Below are 20,890 nucleotides of genomic sequence, written 5' to 3'. Positions count from 1 at the left end.
CCTCGGTACACTGTAGGCTCAGCGGTCAGAGATCAGGCAGCCGATACACACCTGAGGGTTACTTCGGGTTCTGGGATCATTTCATTCATTTGCGAGTTACTCTGTAGATCCTGAACGCCGATGACAGGTTAGCAGCAGTAGATTTAGTAGAAGGAGCCACTCATGATGCCCTGGACACCAGAGAGGAGAGTGGCCAGTGAGTCACTACAACACAACGTTCACACAAACAACTGCTACTGAAGCTCTCGCCTGAACCCAGACTCTAGACGTTTGGAGGTGAACTTTGCTGCCCCCATGTGGCAGCAGCTGGAGCAGTCAAGTTTCTTGAGTTGAATACAAAGTCCAGGTGATGCGTTTGTTATCGGGAACACATTAACCTGTCAGCTGCAATCAGTTTGTTCAGGATTTGTGTCATCACAACCACTTAGCCAATCAGTGTCCAGCCTGCTGGTCACGCGATTGCTGCTCACACACACTGAATGGACTCTAGTGTGACGAGGTTTTTTTTCTCTTCAAGTTAGAATTTGCGTAGGTGTTCAGGATTTCTCAGTAAAATTCAAATGTAATTTCAACAAGCGGAACCAACTTTTATTAAAAACGGATTGGAAAAATTAGAACGTCCGTTTAAAAATGTCATCTGAGACGATGGCCTCCTCCACTGACAGAAGACAAGCAGCACTTCTCCATAAAAATGTGCTTTATTGTGACAGGTTTCACAGAATTGTTGAAAATAAATGACTGCGATGTAAGAAATAGCAACATAACACAGTAACATTATAATGACTTGGAGTTAAAAGCTCATTCTGCACAGAGTGAATGACACGCAGTCAAAGTGACGGTCTTTGGCCTGAATTGGTGACATTTATTGAAAACAATCTAGACGTGAGAAAATTGTTTCAATGAAGCTTTTTATTATGGAAAGAAAGAAAAAAAAAAACAATGCTCAGGGTGACACCACGCTGTGAAGAACTGGCAACTTTCAATGGCAAAAAGAAATAACCAGTGGAGACCCTGACCACCCCCCCGAAGTGACTTTAACTCAAGTCTTTTGGAACTTTGGTGTTAAATCAAATGAAAATCATGAATGGATGATTAAATGTGAGGTGATACACAAAGAAAACCTGTAAGGGAGCACAGACAAAGATGCCTGTACACACACACACACACACACACACACACACAACCTGATAGGAAAGACCTGACTGAGAATTCTCACCAAAGGCAAGACCGATCAAAAAGAATGGGGGGGTGACAGAGGGGAAACTATTCAAACCAAATACTGACAAAAGGCAGGTAGAAAAATATCACAATGATACAAAGAACATTTTCAGAGAAAGGTTATCGTCGAGAAGAGTCGATCAAACACTCCTTAGAAAAGGACATTGCACTGAAACCATCATCATGAACCCGACCAACAAACGATTTAAATGCTTATGGAAAATCAAGTTGTGCCTGAAGGAGCAGCAACCTTTCGAAAGGAAGAGAAGTCGATGGAAATGATGAACCAGCATCGGCCTTTTCAACATCACCGCGCGTGAAACAAGCTAGAAGCACGTGAGGTCTGCCGGGTGACCCGGACGGATGCGCCACCGCGTCAGGACCTCACCACAGATGCTCTACGTGTACGACCTGTACCGACACGGAGCTCAGACTCACGACACATCGCTCGGTGCCTGTGCAGGCGTTAAGGCATCAGTGCCAGGATGAGGTTCTTCAGTGCTTCTGCAGTGTCCCGGTTGTGTTTGAGCCGGCCCCCGTCGTCGCCAGGCTGTTGGGTCACGAATGAGCACCCGTCTGTTTGGAAAGCGTCTCTCTCTCTCTCTCTTCTTTTTTTTACATCCTTCCACAACAGCTGATACCTATGGCAATGAAGAAATTAAACCAGGTTTGGCTACGACAGGCCGAGCAACATTCAAGTTGTTTTCAGTACGTTTGAGGGGGAAAGAAAACCTTAGAATCTAAACTCCCAATGAAACAATGACTAATTATATTGGTGCGTTCAGTTCTTGGATGAAACCAAACAGAAACAAATGAAGCCACCGTGATAGCCGGGCCAGACCCACGGCCCGTTATTCGGACTCAAGAGCTCTCCACACCCAAACCAAACACTTGGGATGGAAATTCCCCCCCAGAAAAGGTTATTGCCGTGGTAGCAAATGTTGCGGCATTCGGTTTGTGTGGCTCCTCTCAAACATAGGCACTGAGGTGAGGAGTAGTCCAAAAAAGAAAAAAGAGTCTGGGAAGGTAAACACCGCACCACCAACTCTACCAGGAGGCCGAGGCTCGGCTGCATGTAAATGGAGAGGAGAGCGGTGCCGTCTTCACTCAACAGACTCAACACTGCTCTGCATCCTCCAGCACGGACCTCATGAACACATAAAAGCATGGCACTCGACCCGTTTACTGGGAGACTCGTGTGGAGCAACGGAGGGGATACTTTTGCAACTGTGCACATTTCTGGAAAAACACAACTTCCCCCTGTGGGTGACAAAAAAAAAAAGAAAAGAAAAGAAAAAAGCTAAAATACTAGCGATTGGCTAAGCGTGATGAGGACCCTTATGTTAAAAAACTGACATCTACTTGTCAAATCTATAAAATCCATAAAGCAATACTTAACGACTAACTGTCAAAAGATATGAAGCCACACTAAAAAATAAGTCCTTATTTGGCAAATAATAAAAGGAGAAAAGGGGGGAAGCAGAAAAATGAATGGCACATCTTTGACTGACTGTTCAGATCAAAGTTGGGGTGTAAAGTTCACAATTGCAAATGTACTCCTTTGCCTAAAAAAATAAAACAAAATCAACTATTTCTATGTAGCATAATGAAAGCCGAAAAAAAGCCACATCTAAAATAATGGCACAAGCATACCGAGGCGGGAAAGACAAGAATACTACGGAGACGTTTACACAGCATTGATGATTAAAAAAACAAAGTAAAACTTGGATGTCAAGATACTCCTGTTCCAATTTAAAGCATATTATGTGTGAAAACTCATGTACAAAAGACCTCCTCGTATAAAGGACATTCACACAAGGCACTTCATTCAGTAAGAAAAGAGTCACAGTCCTTCCTCCTACCAGAAACTGCCTGCATAGCAACAATACGAGGACGAAATCTTTTCAGACTTTTGTGCAGTACCACAAAAGAAAGTTCAGACAAAAAGTTGTGGGGTTTTTTTCCTTTCTTTTTTTTTTCTTTTTTTTCCTTTTTTTTTTTTTTGGTTTTAAGCACTTTACCAAAGAGTACAACTTTTTGAAAATAAAGACCAGAGTTCATCCCTCTTACATTTCGTCCCCGGTGTGATCACCTTCCAGACGCTCTGTACACGTTCTCGTGTGGTTCTTGTCAAACACAGTGCTCCTGGGATTATGGAAGTGGGGTTTTTTCCAGATAGCACTCAGAAGGCAGCCAGTCACCAGGAGATGAGAGCAATAGTGATGTGGGCAGGTGGGCGGGCCGGGGACGGGGCGGTTTCCACAGTGAGGCTCCAGGGCGTCCCCTTGGGGCAGAGACAAGAGGGCCGCGTGTGGGAGGATCTGCCTGAGTCCGAGAGACGTGATGTGGACAGGGGGGGGCAGAGGTGGATGGAGAAGAGGGAGGGGGTGTCCTGCTACCTGCTTCTCAGATTCTGAAGGATGCTGTAAACCTCCTCTTCTTTGCTGAGTCCCTCAAAGAAAGGCAGGAGGTCCAGGAGCTCTGTGTCATTCATATCGTCGAACCAGGACTGGACTGGCACCTGAGGACACGAGAACTCTTACTCAGTGGTTCAGACCGAATGAATTTATACTCAGCTTGGACGCAGGGACTCACAGCATTTTCAGGGTGGAAAATGTAAGAGGCGGGTGAATTGTCGACAATGATGACGTTGTTGAGCTCTCGTCCCAGCCGGCTGAGGTCCTTAACGTAGTTCCCTCGGTGGAATACGCAGGATTCTCGGAAGAGTCGCGCTCGGAACACACCCCACTGGTCCAGCAGGTCGGCCACAGGGTCTGCATACTACCCATCCCAACAACAACACGTTACTGAGAGTGTTCTGAAGTTCCCTGCCATACAAGTACAAGCTCATGGGTCACGGGACAAAGGCTAACACAACTTGCAGAAACTACATGAGGATTACAGCAGGTTCTCCTTCTAGGTTGTTTACCTGACAGGGAAGAAGCCTCAGGAAGTACCAACTACCCTCACTCAGTACGACTCTAGCCAGCACTGCTGACAGCTAGCTTGTTAGCCCACTAGACCAGCACACAGCAGCAACTTTGACATGAAGCACAAGGTGAAAATTGGTGTCACAAATGTCACTGACCAGTGTTTACTTCAAACTAAAGGGCAACAACAGTTCCTGCTACCTGCAGCCCCTGAATTTCGCGCTGGCTGTGAATGGGAACCTGCTTGTTAGGGTTTCCTTCTATTTGGGGACCAAACCTGAACCAGGGCCCGATATATCAGCGTACATGTTTACGGATATCAAATGGGTTTTTTCAACACATAAAATGCAGAAAACAATGCCTGTGGTGATTTCACACAGGTGCAGCGTCCTGTGTCCAGCAGAGAGCGCTCCAGCACCTCGGCCAGAGTCTCAGAACCTCCCGCGTCCAACGCAGGAAGTCCTGCAGCTACACACGCAAAATCACGCACAGTGGATCGTTTATGTTCTTGGTCAGCAGTTGACTATAAGTGAAAAGAACTGATGTTTATTTTGTTTTATTTTGAACTTTATCTAATGGTTATGACAATGTTAATTTGTTTTTAATTAAGTAAGCTATTTACGTAAGAAATTAGCCTTTTGAGTGCCTTTACAAAGTCGCATCCATACACAATTGGTGCACAGTGAACAGAGGAAGGGTTTGCTTCAGTCCAGCACAAAAATTCACTGTCATTTCCACAAATCTGGAATCAATGATTTCTTTTTTTCCTGCTCTAAAATCGGTATCAGACTCAAAAATCCCATATTGGGCCATCACTCTATCGCTCCAGTGACTGGATATTGTGGCGGGTATCTCGTGAGCTATTCCATCTGCTAGCAAGAACTCAAGAAGGTCAAAGCTCTGTTGTGTGGGGGATACACAGATGTTCAAACCTATTTTAAAGCCATGATGGCAAACACGTTGGCAACGTTAGTTCTTGGTTCCTGGCTGCTAGCTGAGCGTCTAAGAAGTTCTCCAGGGCTGCGAAGGTAGAGGGGATTTATTTCCATACAAACTGTTGGGGGAACTGATAGAAATGATTAGCATGGAGGTCACCGTGCAGCCCAGGCGTTTCTCTCAACCACTTGATACAGGCAAGTTACTGCAACATGGAAGTAACTTTACAATACTTGTACATTCGAGACCTATCAACATCAAATTTAACACCATAAGACACTTTCAGACAAAATTTAGGGATTTTTAAGGTATGAAATTTTGGTTATCAAACGTAAGACTTTATTAGACCATGCAAGAACCCACACTGAGGTTTAAGCTGTGGAAGAGAGTAACGGTGGATCCAGATGCCTCAGTCTCTGTCTGACACTCGGTATCCTGACATCTTACACACTGTTTCACTAAAATAAGTCACATGTCTCTCATTAGTCAAGCTACCAAAGCAGCAATGTTAGCGAGCTACTACATTCATGCTAAGCTGCAGCTAACTTTGCCTGAACCGTGAGTGAACCACAACGCCACTGTTCAGCTGTTACAAAACTAAACAGTCAGGCTGCCTTGATCGGGCTGAAAACATAAAGATTTCCCTCCGATGCTGGCCTGGAACATTCGGCATCCCAGACTTTGCTTCTCCCCTTAGAGGCTCAGCAGCTTGTAAAAATGTAGTTCCGGGTTCTTTAGCCTGTTGGTTGTTCATACATCATTTAAGGCATTTTTCTGTTGTTTGCTGGCTGGCAAAATTAACAAGGAGGCACCTTCATGCAATTGAAAGCCAAAAGAGTGACACCACTCCCGGCATGGTTTTCAAAGTGCAAGGTCTCTACTTCATGTCAAAGCTGCTACAGTGAGGAAGAAACATCTTCCCTTAAACAGTCATTTTTGTCTCGTTCATAAAACTTACCCATCTACTTTATCAAAGATGTGACAGACAGACAAACAGAGATGCAGAAGAAGTGTGAAAAGTTTAGACCGCAAGATAAAATGGCAGTGGCTGGTCTTGTAACCAGGGCCCACGTGACACCTGACAGCAGGACGGCATCAGAGGCTACCTTGGCAAGGCTGGCTGTGAAGAGCACACATTCAAACAGCTCCCCCATCTTCTGAAGAAACTCATCCACGTGGGGTCGTTTCAGCACGTAAACCTGTGGGACACACCGGAGATTAGAGGAATACAGGACATGGTGGAGCGTTGGCGCCGCACCAGCGGCTGAGCAGTCCTCATCAAACACTGTCTGGAGGGTATTTGACTTGTCGTAGCAGGGTAAACACTTGGAGTCCATCGACTATCAGACCCGAGGAACAAAATCAGGTAAAAATATGATTTATGGGCTTTTCCAAATGTTCTCAATAAAAAGAAAAATACTGATGTTCAAATTCAAAATGTTTACAAGTGTACAAAATGTAAATATCACACGAGCTTGTCAGGACACATAATATCAAGATCAAAAATGTCTGCTGGTGCCAAACCATTTGTAAAATATCAGTAAAAGAATCCAATGTCATGTATTCCTGACAGTTTGTCACAGCCCTCCCAGGAAGTCAGCATGCACGTCACCAGAGCTCCGGCACCCCGAATGGAACATGGCCATAAATGTGAAGAACTACAACCGTGTTTAAACTGCAATGTGATGTACCAGGAGGGCCTATTAGGAGAAGAGCAACAAGCACTAAAACCTTCAGATCCAACATGTAAAGAATAAGACAGCACAATCGTCGTGTCTGGAAGACTGCCAGGAAAAATAATCGATTGATTAAAAAAAAACAAAAACAAAAACCCAAACACTTCTTCAGTATACAGACCGTTATCTCTTAACCGCCCCCCTGTTATGGAGTGGTCCACTTAGTCCCTTCACCCGTCCAGTGGCTGCCACCCAGTGCAAGTAATCATGAATAGGCCAACCAGGATACACACAGCCTATCCTGGATTACTTGAACAGGACCACAGCCAGTCTCTTTGGAATCTTCTAATCGCCTGCGCCTAATAAAAATGTTTACTTTCACAAGGTTTTTTTATTAGTGTGTGTGTGTGTGTGTGTGTGTGTTTTTATGCAATACCTGATGAACGGTACCATCGATCTCTACTGGAACAATAAAATCAGCATTGCTGATTGGCTGTGAGAAGATAAAACACAGGAGCACAGGAGTGTTACTCAGGCTGTTTATGTAGTACCACAGATGACCAGCAGGGGTCCTGCTGGGACAGTAAACTTCGATTAACAGACTGTAAAAGGTCTGACAGGGTGAAGAAAATAATCAGTCCCCTTTATGCCAAATCAAATCCCTCCTCACTGTCCTCATTCCTTCTGCAAGCTCTCTAGTAATCTAATCTATCTGGTCAGACAATGAAGTGGTCATCCACCAACAGGAAATGAACAGTGGGAGGACCGGTTAAGGTAAAAAAGGAAGGAGGGTAACCAGGAAAAGGGGAAGAAAGCTCTTCACATGATATTTTAGACAGTAAAAACAAAACCGCCACAGATTATTACGACCGCTCGTATCATTTTTGAGTCTTTCTGCCTGTAACAAGTCTTTTGCCATCATTACATTATCACACATTATGGACATTAACTTCAGTATTTCCCTCTGTTTAAATAAGGTGGAATGTTCTGCTTCTGTCTGCCCGTGTCTTCAAGCATAAACGTGTTTTTTAGGGCTGAACTATTCATCTCAATTAATCACAATATGAAAATCACAGTCAGGTGCAATATTTGGAAGCAAAGCTGTGTCCAAATAGCACTTAAATCAAATATTGTGGTGCCAGAGAGATGTCCTGCCTGTGTATCGTACTATACAATCACATTATTATTTGAATGGATTTTTTTCACTGAAAATGTGAACACACACGTAAACATAAACATGACTTCCAATATCTAAATACTTTAAAGTGCATTGTGCTTTGACAGGGCGCATTATTGTGCCATTACATTAATAATAATGATTATTATGATTGGAGGGTATTAAGATGCTTTTATGATTGTTATTATCATTATTAATATATAAAAAATATAGTTCAAATATAGTTTATTGAAATGATTATGGAACAAGTTCTCGTTGAGAAAATCATCAACAACAATGCTGGTTAAAGCTGACGAGGACGCCGCACGACCTCCTGCTGGCTGCATCATCGGTCGGCCTTCACTCGTTCATGTGGTCGCCCTGCCCTCCCTCTAAAGACGCGTCCAGTGCAGTAATGTTTCTTTCGCTCTGACTACTGAACATCCTCCAGCACCTGCTCCTGCTCTCCTGCCTTCGCTTAGTCACCTAATGGACCCGATGCTGCATTCTGGTCCAGCTGACAATTGGCTGAGCTTTACATATGAAGACACGCATACAAAATTGTTGCATTCAAGTCACGGCATATACTTTGGTCGGCAGTACACTTTGGTGTGGGATTGATAAATATGAGGAAAATTAAAGAGGTTCTTTAAATCACATAAAGTTGGATTTTTCACTTAAAAAAACTGTAACTTTACCAAACAAATCAGAACTGTGCCAAACATCCAACTGCTTACCTTGAATGAGCTGTGGACGAGTGTTTCATCCAAGTCAATCACTACACACTTTTTACCATAGTCAGCTATTTTCATCTCTGGCAGGAGGTATTTAGCTGGTGGCTGTGTGGAAGACAAGGCACATCATGTCAGATACATGGAGAGGGTGACATCATTCGGATGCAGAGAGATGGATACACAACACACAAACTGCATTAGTGTGCAACCCTGAGCAGAAAAGCAAGCATCATGGGTTCAATGCCTTTGCTTTTGAGCCATGTCTGAAATGATACAGATAAGCTTTACAATGACACCTTCTGGGATGCTTTGTTAGCAGACATTCCCTGCTACGGCCACCTACTTGCACCAAGTTATTCTGCCTTAGATCCCCTTTGATTTGTGTCAAAACTTGGGTGACTGAATAGAATTTGTCATACATTTTTTTGTAGAAAAAGGCCATGCAAATATTAGCTGCTGCTGTTGAGATCATTTAAATGCAAAAAACAATTTGATTTTTTGCAAATCTCCCTTATGGGCCAATATTTTACGCTGATATGTATGTACACATTACACAAACACACATTACATATAGCAGACATTCCCTGCTACACCCACAATGTCGTTACTGTTGGTAACCCCTCATTGTTGATGATGAGAAAAACTGGACCAATACAGATGCTTATATATTAAAAAAAAAAAAGTGCTGATACCAAAAGCGCATTTCCACTGCCTCACTTCGGCCCGGCTCAGTGTTTCCATTAGCACTGGGTACCACATCAACGTGGGTCGAGAGTTCCCCATTTTATGTGTGACGCAACAACAACAATGGAGGACACGCAGGCAGCGGGATGCCTGTTGCTCGGTCAGTGGTTTTTGCTTAAACTAAAGGGGAGGGAGGACAGACAGGAAAGGCTTCAAGCGGCGAAACAGAACAGCCAAGAAAAGAATAAAAGACTTCACCAAGCGATAAACCAGTATACCATCGAGGCCAAGATGACAAGAAGTAGGTGACCTAAGGGGGTAAGTTACCCAATCAGCGCCCCACTGTGTGTTTACGTCACATTTTAGTTCCCCGCTCGGCTCACTTGGAACCCCAGCAGAGCAGGGACCAAAATGGTAACGGTTAGTACCGTGATGGGGAAATGGGGCTAAACCGACCTGAGCCGAAGTGTCAGTGGAAACGCGCCCTGAGCGTGGATGTGCATGTATTAGCATGCATCCCTTCCATGAGCTCCCTGTTTTGTGAAATATGGCAGCTTATTTGTGGTCAAAATATTGATTTATAAATGATGGACACAGCAGATGCACTCTGGAGAATTCAAACACAGATAATTTCTGCAATTATTACAAATCACTAGAGGTCTCGAAGCAGTTCTAGTGCCGTATGAACAGGGTTCCAAACATGATAAATGTGTGCCATTCCAGAAGGGGCCAATAATCTGCAAAACAGGGAATTAAAACAATAAATAAGGTGTGTGTGATTGGCTGCATATGTTCTTCCTTCAAAGTACTTGCTTCATCCTGGAATGTTCTGGAAGGAAGGACTTTCTCCACCAATGAGTATCTTGGTTGGACACAAGCATATTGAGCAACTGATGGATCAAACCTAGAAACAACAAGCTTAACTCTACTGATAGATGGCACAATAAATCAATCTTCTTTTGACACAGTGGCCTTGTGAGGCAATAATAGAGATGGTTTTGCTTTTAACTTGGTAAGACAGTCAGATGTCACGGTTCTGAAAGCACACAAACCACCAAGTGTCACACATGCAGATGAAGCATTGAGGCCCCATCTAAACCCCTAAGTACGTGTATACACACACCGTACACACATCCAGCAATGCAATGAACTAAAATTTAACAGCAGTATTGGAGCAGAGCTAAAGCTCTCTGAGGCTCTCTGGCTGGAGCCCACACAGACAGAATGTGCCAACACCAACCCACTCAGCCCGCATGCAAAGAAAAAGAAAAAAAGGCGATACATACACTAGGGACAGGGAGGACCTCGACCTGGTCACACTACAACACAAGAGATAGACACAAACACGCAGAAACACACGCGCGCGCACACACGCACGCACACACACACACACACAGGAACACACATACAAAAGCAGGGTGTGGGGTAGGAAGGAGAACAACAAAAAAGGTCCATGGAGAAGAGGAAAAGGAAAAGAAAAAACAATATTCAAACAACCGACACTTTGGAACAGATAAAAAAACTTCTGCAGAGATTTGTTCCTGGAGTTTTACAATGAAGGTGTGTTTAGAGGAGCAATGGCTGACCTTGGGAGGTGATCCGTTCTCCTCAACAGGTGGAGGCAGCGAGCTGGTGTTTGTATTGGTGGCAGGTGGTTCCACATTGTAATTGCGGAAGCAGCAGAAGAATGTGCTGAAGATGCTCCTGCTCCTCTGCTTCTTTAAACTGCTGTTTGACTGGGAGGCTGTCAAAACAACAGGGGTATGTTAAGGAGTGGATATGCAAATTAACCCTTTTTTCTCATAAAAATGGAGCAGGCTTAAGCCTAGTTATCTGCATGCTGAGTTGTGGACACTGCTTTCGCGGCTGGGACAGAACTGTTTTCGTAACAGTTCTCTTCAGTGACCACGTTGAAGCGGCGAGCTACACAGGATCACCTGAAGACTTCAATGTGATCAAATGGTCTTGGTTTTGTTGACCAGGACTGGCAGACTCACCAATCAGAAAATAACTTTGCTGGCTACAATGACCTCATCAGTCACACAGAGCAACATAGCAGTTCAGAGCGTGCTCTGCTCTGATTCCAGGACTAGGGAGCAAGCCCTAAATCAGACACTGAGCTTTTATTAATAGTGACAAGTTGGACGCTGCAAGCCCCTCCCTCTTCCTTTCTGCCCTGTCCTGGCTTCTGTCCCTGATTGGCCTTGAGAGTTTCCATTTTGAAAGCATGCTTATGTTATCCTTCCCATGTTTCAGATGGCAGGTGAGTGACTGAAGCAGCCTGGTCACGGATGAGGGGTGGGGAGGAAGATAGGGGGGCTGGGCGACCCTGCAGAGCCTATACAAGGCAGCATTCCTCTCCACCCATCAGGCTGCCCAACCCCTTGGCCCACACACCTACTAAAATGCTTTTGCAACTGAAGACAAGCAAAGTGCAAATAGTAGTGGTTGACTGATATAGGATTTTCATGGCAGAGACCTTGAGAGCAGGGAGACTGACACTGTATATAATGCCATAAGACTGCACTGCGTGGAGAAGTATCCTCTGCCATTTAGATCAGGGCTGTACCAAATGTTACCATTTTAATATCAGTCTATGACATGAGCCTGATTTTCTTTGTTGTGTCAAAGGGTGACAGCAGGGCAGAGCGCCTGCAGCACCCTGAAACAACAAAACAGAAATAGTTGCAAATGAGAGGTCAAAGCAGATGCAGCAAGGTAAATGTAGCCATATTTCCTTTACATTTTCAATGCAAGCCCATAAACCCCACAAAGACTACATCCTATTTGGCAGAGCACTTTGCCAACATACACACTGACCAACTCCAAAAATTCAGAGTGACACATCAGCAATTTTAACTTACATCATCATCTATGCCTTCATATTAACATGATTCAACTCTGGACATACTCTTTCCTGCCACTAAAGCTGAATTTAACAATTAAGGGTGAATTTTAACTATTTAATTTGCTTGCTATTAGGTAATTTACCCCTCTACATGCAAACACAACATCGACACTGGTAATGTTGACATGCCCGTTAGTTCAAAGTTTCTGAATATCAAGCGTTCACAATTGTGTAGTTTGGCAGTTACAAATGATCAATTATACTCCATCAGAGGGAATCATGGTTTGTACCTTTTTGTCAATTATTATTCCTATTAGTGGATAATGGCATTCTCCTGGGCTGTCTTTGGCCATCTCCTCTTCATTCTCCACATGGTCCCACATGGCAACATCATCTGATGTCGCAGCTTCCATTTTCACTGTTACGCCAACGACCTCCGGCTTTACACTTCAACTAAAACCATCACAACCGCAACTCACTCCACTCTCACCAACTGTCTGACAGAAATTAAATCATGGATGCATGCAGACTACCTCCATCTGAGCTATGACAAATGTAACATGCTTATCATTGATTCAAAATCCTGTGCAAAGCCATCCACAACCTCATCACTGACAATCCCAATCTGTCTCCTTCCTCGCACATCTATTACCTTTTAGTCCTTTTCAAAAGCCACCTCACTTTTGAACATCATGGCAACTACATCACCAGGACAGTCTTAGTCCATCTCAAGCCTGTCTCCGCCCATCACTCCTTCTCTGCCAGTGAACCCCGGATCCACATCTTTATCACGTTGAGAATTGAATCTACAATTGTCGGAATGCCAAGTCACAGGACAAGGCATGAGTAGTGGTATTGGAACTGGCTGAGAGTTTATCTCCAGCTGAAACTGCTGCTGTCCAGGACAGCAGTGGGGAGGACAGTGCACCTGGCCCATCTTCAAAGAAAAGGGAAAAGAAGCTAGGAGACATCAATGCTGATGGCTACTGATGAAGAACAGCAGGCAGGAGAGAATGGTGGTGAGAAGAAGAGACACTTAGAGGACTGAAAAAAGATTGAAGGTGGTGCAATTGCATGGTAGCATTAAAAAAAAAGAGGAACAATATCTATAATTTGCCAGAGCAGCTAGGCGTGTGCACTCAATCCCTGCTACATTGTTGCTATTGAAGTGCATCTTTGAAAGACGGGTTTCATCAAGAGCAAGCCACGGACCTCACTTCTCCCCAATTTGGTGGACAAACTTTTGTTCCTTCTCATAGTGGCAGTAGACTTGGAACAGAGGAGCAAAAACTGAGTAGGTCAGGTGGACTACTGTATTTGCACACCTGGGCAAAATGTGTTAGAGTTGTTTGCTTTTGTATTGCTTGCTTTTATACAACATGTTAAAGTCGTAATTTTGGCATGGTGACAAGCCTATAAGGTAACTTGGATATGCAGTGTATTGCTGGCCCAGTGGCACACCAGGCCAAAGCGTTGCCCCCCCCCCCCCAACTTTAAAGTGTTCAAAATTTTCTTCAGGGGGAGCATGCCCCCAGATGCCCCTAAAAGGTCAGGCGTATCCAAAAATAAGATGCATGCCACTGGGCCTAACTGCCTTTCTGCAGGAAACCCTGCATTATGAGTAAGGACTTCACTGGTAAAGGCCACAGCAATCACAGCTGAGTCCTCAGTCAATGTGTTCATGGATGATGCTAAAAATAATCTAATCAGCAGTACAACTCCTTTATTAAGATGGACTTCATTCCATCATTTCGGCTCTGTATTACAGTAAAACTGGAACAGTGAGGAAATTGTCAGCTTCCTGTGACTCATCACTACAAAAGCCCGCTGCGATTCCTGCACCACAGGCCCCTCAGAAAACTCCAAAGACGGCTGAGTCACGGGTAGAGCAGAACTGGGCTGCACACAAATTACACTCTTGGGCTAATTCACTAAGAGAGAATCAACTCTCATGAAGTAGTAAAGTGAAAGTTCAGTGTGATTTTTTCCCCCACAGTTTATCTCAAGGGTTCATTAACATTAATCATTGATTTGACAAAAACACATCACCTCTCAGTCTTGATGTACACCAGCGAGAGTTGTTAAGGAATATTCCAAATTAAGATCCATATTCAAATATATATATAGTGAAGTAACATTTGAATGTGAAAATGTATACTTTAAAAAAAAAGATATATTCAAGTCAACTTCAGAAGTTTTGCAAGACTTTGAGCCCCTAACATGCTGTGGCACAGCAGCTGCTATCATGAGACAACAGTTCTGTTCTTCTGCCGCAAGGCTTCCAGTTGGTGATGGTAATGCACCCTTAAGTTGGTTTACCAGCCAACTGCCATTAAACCTCAAGGACGACAAAGATGCATGGACGAAAGAACCGGCTGTCAAGTGTACAGGAAAAAACAAGCTGAAAATTTGTTTGACATGCTAGTAATGGTGGCAGATTTGGACAGTTCAGAATCAGACTCTACAAAGGAGAAAGCAATTTGCAATCCATGCAATCAAAAAGCCCTGTTAGGAAATACTTCAGGTTTTGGTCAGTAGACAGCAAAATTGTGGAATCTCGAGATACAATTGTATGTAAGTTATGCAAGCCACAGTTAACCTACCATTCCATGAAGAGCAATTTGAAGCTACATCTGGAAAATCTGAATCCTACTGAGCATGACTGAGGTCCTGAATTCCAACAAAAACAACTTAATCCAAACCCATATACGACACCACCCATGACAAGCTTATTGTCTGTGTTAATTACACAAGTAGCTACTTCTCTTGTAATAGTTTGTCTCTTTGTTGTATTGGTTTGCAGCGTACTCTTGTGGACAGAAATACAGGTCCACAAAAATTTAAATTGTACAATACTCAAAATTATTCATATTTATACATATACAGAAAGAATATTCTTTTTTTTTTTGCCAATGTTGACAGCCTTAAAGGAACCTATGGAGTATGATGACAACAAATAAACACATTATCAGACATAGGAGCAATAAGCTTTCAGCAGGAATCCAGCCAGGAAAACTGAGATCTCTCTTCCACCCAACAGGAGGTGATGTGCTCCAGACGCACGGATCGCTTCAACTGTGGCTTTGGCCAAGGGAATCCATTATACTATCCCAAATAATAAAATACTAGAAATCTGTAAGTGGAGTCCACAGGCTGATATACACAGTAAATAAACCCATCCAGTGCAGTCTAGTCTCTACCTTTCATCTATTATAAAAAAAAAATCTAAAATTAACCTGCAAATCACAGCAGTAAAGCACCCAAAAGGTGTCAAAGTGTTGCAAACTCAGGAAAGGTGTGGGGTTGGGGGAAATGTAGAAAACAGCATGAGACAAACTGAAAGCTTCGGACACTCTTAACATTTTACTTGTGAAAAAGTTTGAGCCTGAGCGGCAACAATCTGCAAACCACAGATGCTTGAAAAAGCAGCAATGCAAGTTAATCACCTCAAAATTAAACATTTCCACAATTCTGGTGCGTTTCATGAGCAAGATGCTAAAACACACGCAAACACTTAACTCCATAACTTTCGTGGACCCAGTAGGTTAATGGTGAAAGTACAGGATCTGAACACTTGAAGGAAAACAGGAAACCCAGGGAGTCATAACAAGAACCTTACTGGTTCTAAATACTGATGGGTAAAAAAAAACATGATGGCAGAAAAATATTTGTACCAAATCTTCCTTGACAACAGACTAACATGGTTAAGGTATGACAAAAACAACTGGGTTGTAACTGTGGCAACACTGTGACTGAAGTGAAGTTCAGAGTGAATGCCAAGCTCGCTTAAACTTTATTTTTTTAAACATCTACAATTTTATTATAAGGAGTATTCATCTGGAAGGTGGAAGCATCACACAAGCAGCACCTGTTCATCTACCAGACACCACCTTGTGTGTTCAGCCACAATTTTAAATACTTGATTTAAAATTACCAGCTTGGGGGGGGGGACCCCAGCCCAAGTATTTTTAAGATAGTTGGGCTGGGGTCTTTTTTTTTCCAAAAAAATGTTTCTTTCCTAGACAAGCCTAGTACATCTGCTCACGTAGAGAAAATGATCACCGTCATCTGTGTGAGTAGTTATACTTGGCCTCGAGGTCAGCGGTGCCCTGGCCAACAGGGCAGTGAATCTATATTTAGGCTGCTGTTGGGCAGCCGACAGTGTGAAAGGCAGGCACATGTCGTAAGACAGCTCGTGGAGGAACAGTGAGAGCAAAGGTGGTCAATTTTTGTCCAGACAGTTTGGAGCCTGTTCAAGCCATGGAGGACTACCTGTTAAATTCCTCTCAGACAACTGCTGGGATGGGCTCCATGTCAAGTGATTTGCAACAGATAAGAACAGTTGAATCCCGAGCTGACTGTGCTGTGAACAACTGGAATAAAGATAAGGTTCCTGCTGTATAATCTGATTATCACAAAATGGAGGAAATACACAGTTGAATACCAAAAAATATGTCAGTTCCCAGTTTATCATATCACAGCCCATGACCATGGGCTATATAATTAAACATTCCACATTTGAAAATGTCCAGAACTATTTAAAGAAGTTTTATTGGCCATACAATTACTGTAATGATGTGAGTATCTGACTTGGCCCCAAGGGCGAAACTCAGATCCATCCAGAGGAGAAAATGGAAGAGATAAAACAAAAAGAAGCCTCACTGTTCTACTTTGTCCACGAAGCCAAATGTGTACTGTGAGCGTAACACAGAACTCTTCCTCAAGGCCAACATTAGGTAATACTTCCATGAAACAACCAAACACACCACAAAATCTCAGTTCATATGTTTCCATGCTTGTTAAAAATCCCTTTGTGTATACAATTCCAGCTAGTACAAGGCTGCTATAGCTATAGCCAGATTTCTAACTGACAGTAAACACTCAATTTAAAAATATATATATTTTCATGGCATCAGCATAAATACTACACCCCTTTGAGGAAGAAAGTTTTCATGACCATACATTGTTTACAAATGTCTGTTTACCCATGAAAATTTCACTTAAATCCATGTCAAAATAAGCCAGAGCACCTTCAACTAAAACTTATGACAAATCATGTGGTTTAATACAACATGTAGGTCCATGAAAACAACTCAATATTCACAAGTACATCAATTCATCCCAATGAGATTTTTCTGGAGCAGTCTTTGCTATACCACATGGTCTACATTCAGGTATTTGAAAAGCAAATTTTTCTTAACTTTCCTACACTTTTCTTGCTTTATTTGTCTTCCAAAAACTTTTCCACACCTGGAAGTTGCCATATTCAAATCCCATGACTTTGCCAGGTTTCTCATGACGGTATTAACCGTGACTTCCCAAGTCCACCTATTATCTTTAGCTAAGCTATATTTAGTTGTGAAAAATTGTCCAAACACAGAACAGACACTTTGGACCTTTTTTTACAGACTTAGAATTGCTGACTGCAATAGAACGTGGGTAAACAGCACCATTACAGATACCATCCTCAAGAGAGGTGAAAAGTAAAAATCACCCCAGAAAACAAAGCTTCACTTACCAACCACATTTCAACCAATTTGTTTATTCTTGGTCAATAGAATGATCAAAAATGAAAACCAGAGCCCTAAATGATGATCACACATTTTCTTACTTTGACCGACTACAACCAAAATTGTACAGAAAAGATGTGCTTTATGAAGCATTACGCCATTTCAATGCAGAAATTACTCATAACCCATTCATTAGTACAGGAATTGAATTCTGACTATCTTATAGACAAACATTAATATAGTGTGGTTCTATCCCTACTCAGAACAGTTTTCTACCACATTGTGCAATGCTAATCTTCCATGACGCCCACATGTTCAAGTCCCACAAAAACTAGAGAAGTGACTTTTAGCCTCAGAGGAGAACACATTATTGTGCTTGAAAGACCTCAGTTCTCACATTACTAATGGACTCACAAGTGAGGGTAGAGCTGTGATAGTGATACACCTCCCATGGGGATAGGTGACCCGGAAACTGTCAGACAGGGTTGGGGAAGAGGCACAGATGGGTATTAGGGTATTCAATGGGTATTGAAGGAGAGCTTTCACCTCCACCCTGGATCACACCCAGGTGTGCTCAAAATATAGATCTCTTTATGGATTTAAATCTGATCAATCACAGTCCTGACAGCTTTGCAACAAGAAAGTAATACGCCTGGAAGAAGTTGCTGAGATCGTCCTCTTGACATTTCTTACGTACCAACATCAAGGGATATGGTTCTCTCCACATACTTCACTCGTCCAGCAGAACATTCTGCTGTTAACCCTCAGACCAATCTGCCGCAAACAAAATGTTCTTGTGGCCAAAATACAAAAGAATCACCTGCTAATCAAATAATCTAGCGTACGCATGGGAATATCTTCATGTCATTGTTGACAGTAAATATTGCTAATTTTTTTAAATGGTACAGGTCCAATAACCTACATTCATAGCGGCTCATTTTTGTGCAAGTTTCTTCCTCTTAACTTGTCATCTGTCTTTCTTGAAGAGGAAGCAATGATGTAAATTTATGACTAATAGGGTTTTCCAAAAGTCTAGCGAAATAAAGAAAAATCCATTGTTTACATCTTTATCAGTATGTACAAAATTAGAGTACAAACGTTGTTTGGAGAAACTATTGACATCAGTAAATTATCAGCTAAAAGCCAAATCAGCAGTAAACATGTTTGCATGTTGACAAACAATCTAGTATGTGCATTCCTAAAATAATCCATTGTGCAGGAGAGCCTATGGCAGAAATACTTAAAGCCAGTTAAAGCACGGTGGTACCAGGCATAGGAAGCATGGACCGAAAGCATCAACGTTGATATTTATGTAAACATTTATGAGCTTAAAATAGATTTAATTAGAATTTTATGGAATAAAACAAATAATATCAGGCTATTGGGGAGGGGAAAGAGGAGTGAGACGTCATGACACATCAATGCGTTTTTTGTGGGTCCTCCTCGGCTTGCTCTGTAGTATTTACTCTATTAATTTTAATATTTGTATTTCAGGTGTTTTGTGAAAATGTAGAACTACGTTCGTATGTGGATGACGATAGTTTAAGTGACAGCAACCCATTATTAATGGGGATTGTAATTTGATGTGCATCGTCTTCTACATGTGAAAATAAATTGATAAACTTTATCACTAAAAACAAACAAACAAAACACATATATAAGCTAAATTTAACTCGGCCGAAGGGACAAACCACAGGTCGGCAGTAGGGCTCTATTCACATTGAACGCAACCATGAACGCAGCAATAGATCTTATCCAGCATATACCCCTCTTATAAACTTCTTGTGTATTAAAAAGTTGTTCCTTGAGCCTAAACTTGTGTTTGCAAGTTAAATGACGATCAAACACAGTCAACCAGTGTCCTCAACCACGGGAGCAGCTAGCAAGCGCGAGCTCTGTGCTAATGTCACTTGAGAAAAGTTAGCCCAGCTAGCAACCATTAATGCCACAGTATCACTCGACTTGTTCTTACCTTTTTCCTGGTTAAATGATATTATTTCCTCCTCCTTGGGGTTGGAGACCTGGGTTATTATGGACATGTGGTCCATCTAGACGAGTGATTATTCCGCTTTTGTTTCCCTCAATGTTAGTCCTTCTAGCGCGCTTGCTCGGTATGCTAGCTAACCCTAGCTAGCTGTTTAAGATGAGGATGACCAGTTAGCCCACAAAGCCAGGCAACCGTCCGAGGTGAAGCGTTTTGGCAGCGGTGGTAGCCAGCCAGCTAGCACGGAGGTGAATTGAAGCCAGTTAAGGGCAGTCATTTATGGCTATGCACAAAATTCCATCGCTGTAAACAAAAAAAAGTGAATAACAACAATATGCGTGTCTAAAAAGAACAACCGAATTACTACTCCCTAGCTGAAGTTAGCAACTAGCCTAGTGCAACCGAATTAGCCGTAAAGCTCGTATCATCCAAAATATGAGGCCGTGTCTAGTACAACGTTGAAAACACTTAGAAGCCCGTCGGAGGGTAACTCGTTCAAAAATACACAGCAGACGCAAAATGTTCAAGTTAACGAGCACTTTTAGGCAAACAGTTCATATCTGCTGGTCCTACATTCCCTGTGCAACATGGACGCTTTATGTATTTTGAGTTGCATCTGAAGCGGGGGCACTCGGGCTGGGAGGGGGCGGTTTGTTGCTGTGATGGATTCTCTCCGGCAGGCAGGCAGGCAGCTCAAACCCGCCGCACTACATTGCTCAACCCATGCAGCCCAGTGAAGGAAGGCGGCTTTGTCAAGCCTCCTCTCCCCTGTAATTACTGTAACAACAAATTATAGCTCTGTACGGTTTACATTAAAAAAAACATGTGTGTCACCGTAATGCACTTAAAGTTGTTGTGTAGTGAAGCCATCGCTTTCACATGGACACAACAATCCAAGCAAATACTTGAAGTTTGTCCAAAACCCACTGCGCGTTTGCATGTTTTCTTCAGTAGCGGATATTTTTTTAAGTCGAGAGCGCCACGTAGCGTGTAAATGAGAGTACTGCTTCCAGGATACCTGGACCGTCAAAGTACAATGAATGTTTGCGTCCTGTTTTCAGTGACAAAACAACTAAAACAGCACCTCCCTACTGATATCTGTCCTTGCGACTTTATGAATTAGTCTTACATGATACATGAACACACCAGTGCTGGAAAGATTACAAAACACAACAGACGTCTAATTTTATTCAACTGAAATCATTCTAATGCTT

General features: G+C 42.7%; 1 protein-coding gene across 2 annotated transcripts; it reads right to left on the bottom strand.

Moving 5' to 3' along the window:
- Positions 1 to 670: 670 nt before the first annotated feature.
- Positions 671 to 20,377, bottom strand: LOC147261061 (CTD small phosphatase-like protein). 2 transcript variants are annotated; one of them, XM_086202908.1, is made up of 8 exons: positions 19,665 to 20,377; positions 10,921 to 11,078; positions 10,621 to 10,653; positions 8,654 to 8,755; positions 7,197 to 7,253; positions 6,191 to 6,283; positions 3,814 to 3,999; positions 671 to 3,739 (listed from the first exon to the last, which is right to left on the bottom strand). In XM_086202908.1, exons 1-8 carry the CDS (start codon positions 19,738 to 19,740, stop codon positions 3,614 to 3,616), a joined length of 831 nt encoding a protein of 276 aa, XP_086059034.1. In that variant the 5' UTR covers positions 19,741 to 20,377; the 3' UTR covers positions 671 to 3,613. The 2 variants fall into 2 exon arrangements, with proteins under 2 accessions (XP_086059034.1, XP_086059035.1); XM_086202909.1 differs by lacking the exon at positions 10,621 to 10,653.
- Positions 20,378 to 20,890: the final 513 nt, after the last annotated feature.

Source organism: Aulostomus chinensis, chromosome 5 (assembly GCF_037954235.1).
Source record: "Aulostomus chinensis isolate RoL2024-O1b breed Wild chromosome 5, RoL_Achi_v1.0, whole genome shotgun sequence".
Lineage (NCBI taxonomy): Eukaryota > Metazoa > Chordata > Actinopteri > Syngnathiformes > Aulostomidae > Aulostomus > Aulostomus chinensis.
The sequence above is the reverse complement of the archived record's forward strand: the minus strand, read 5'-3'. Positions and strand labels throughout refer to the sequence as shown.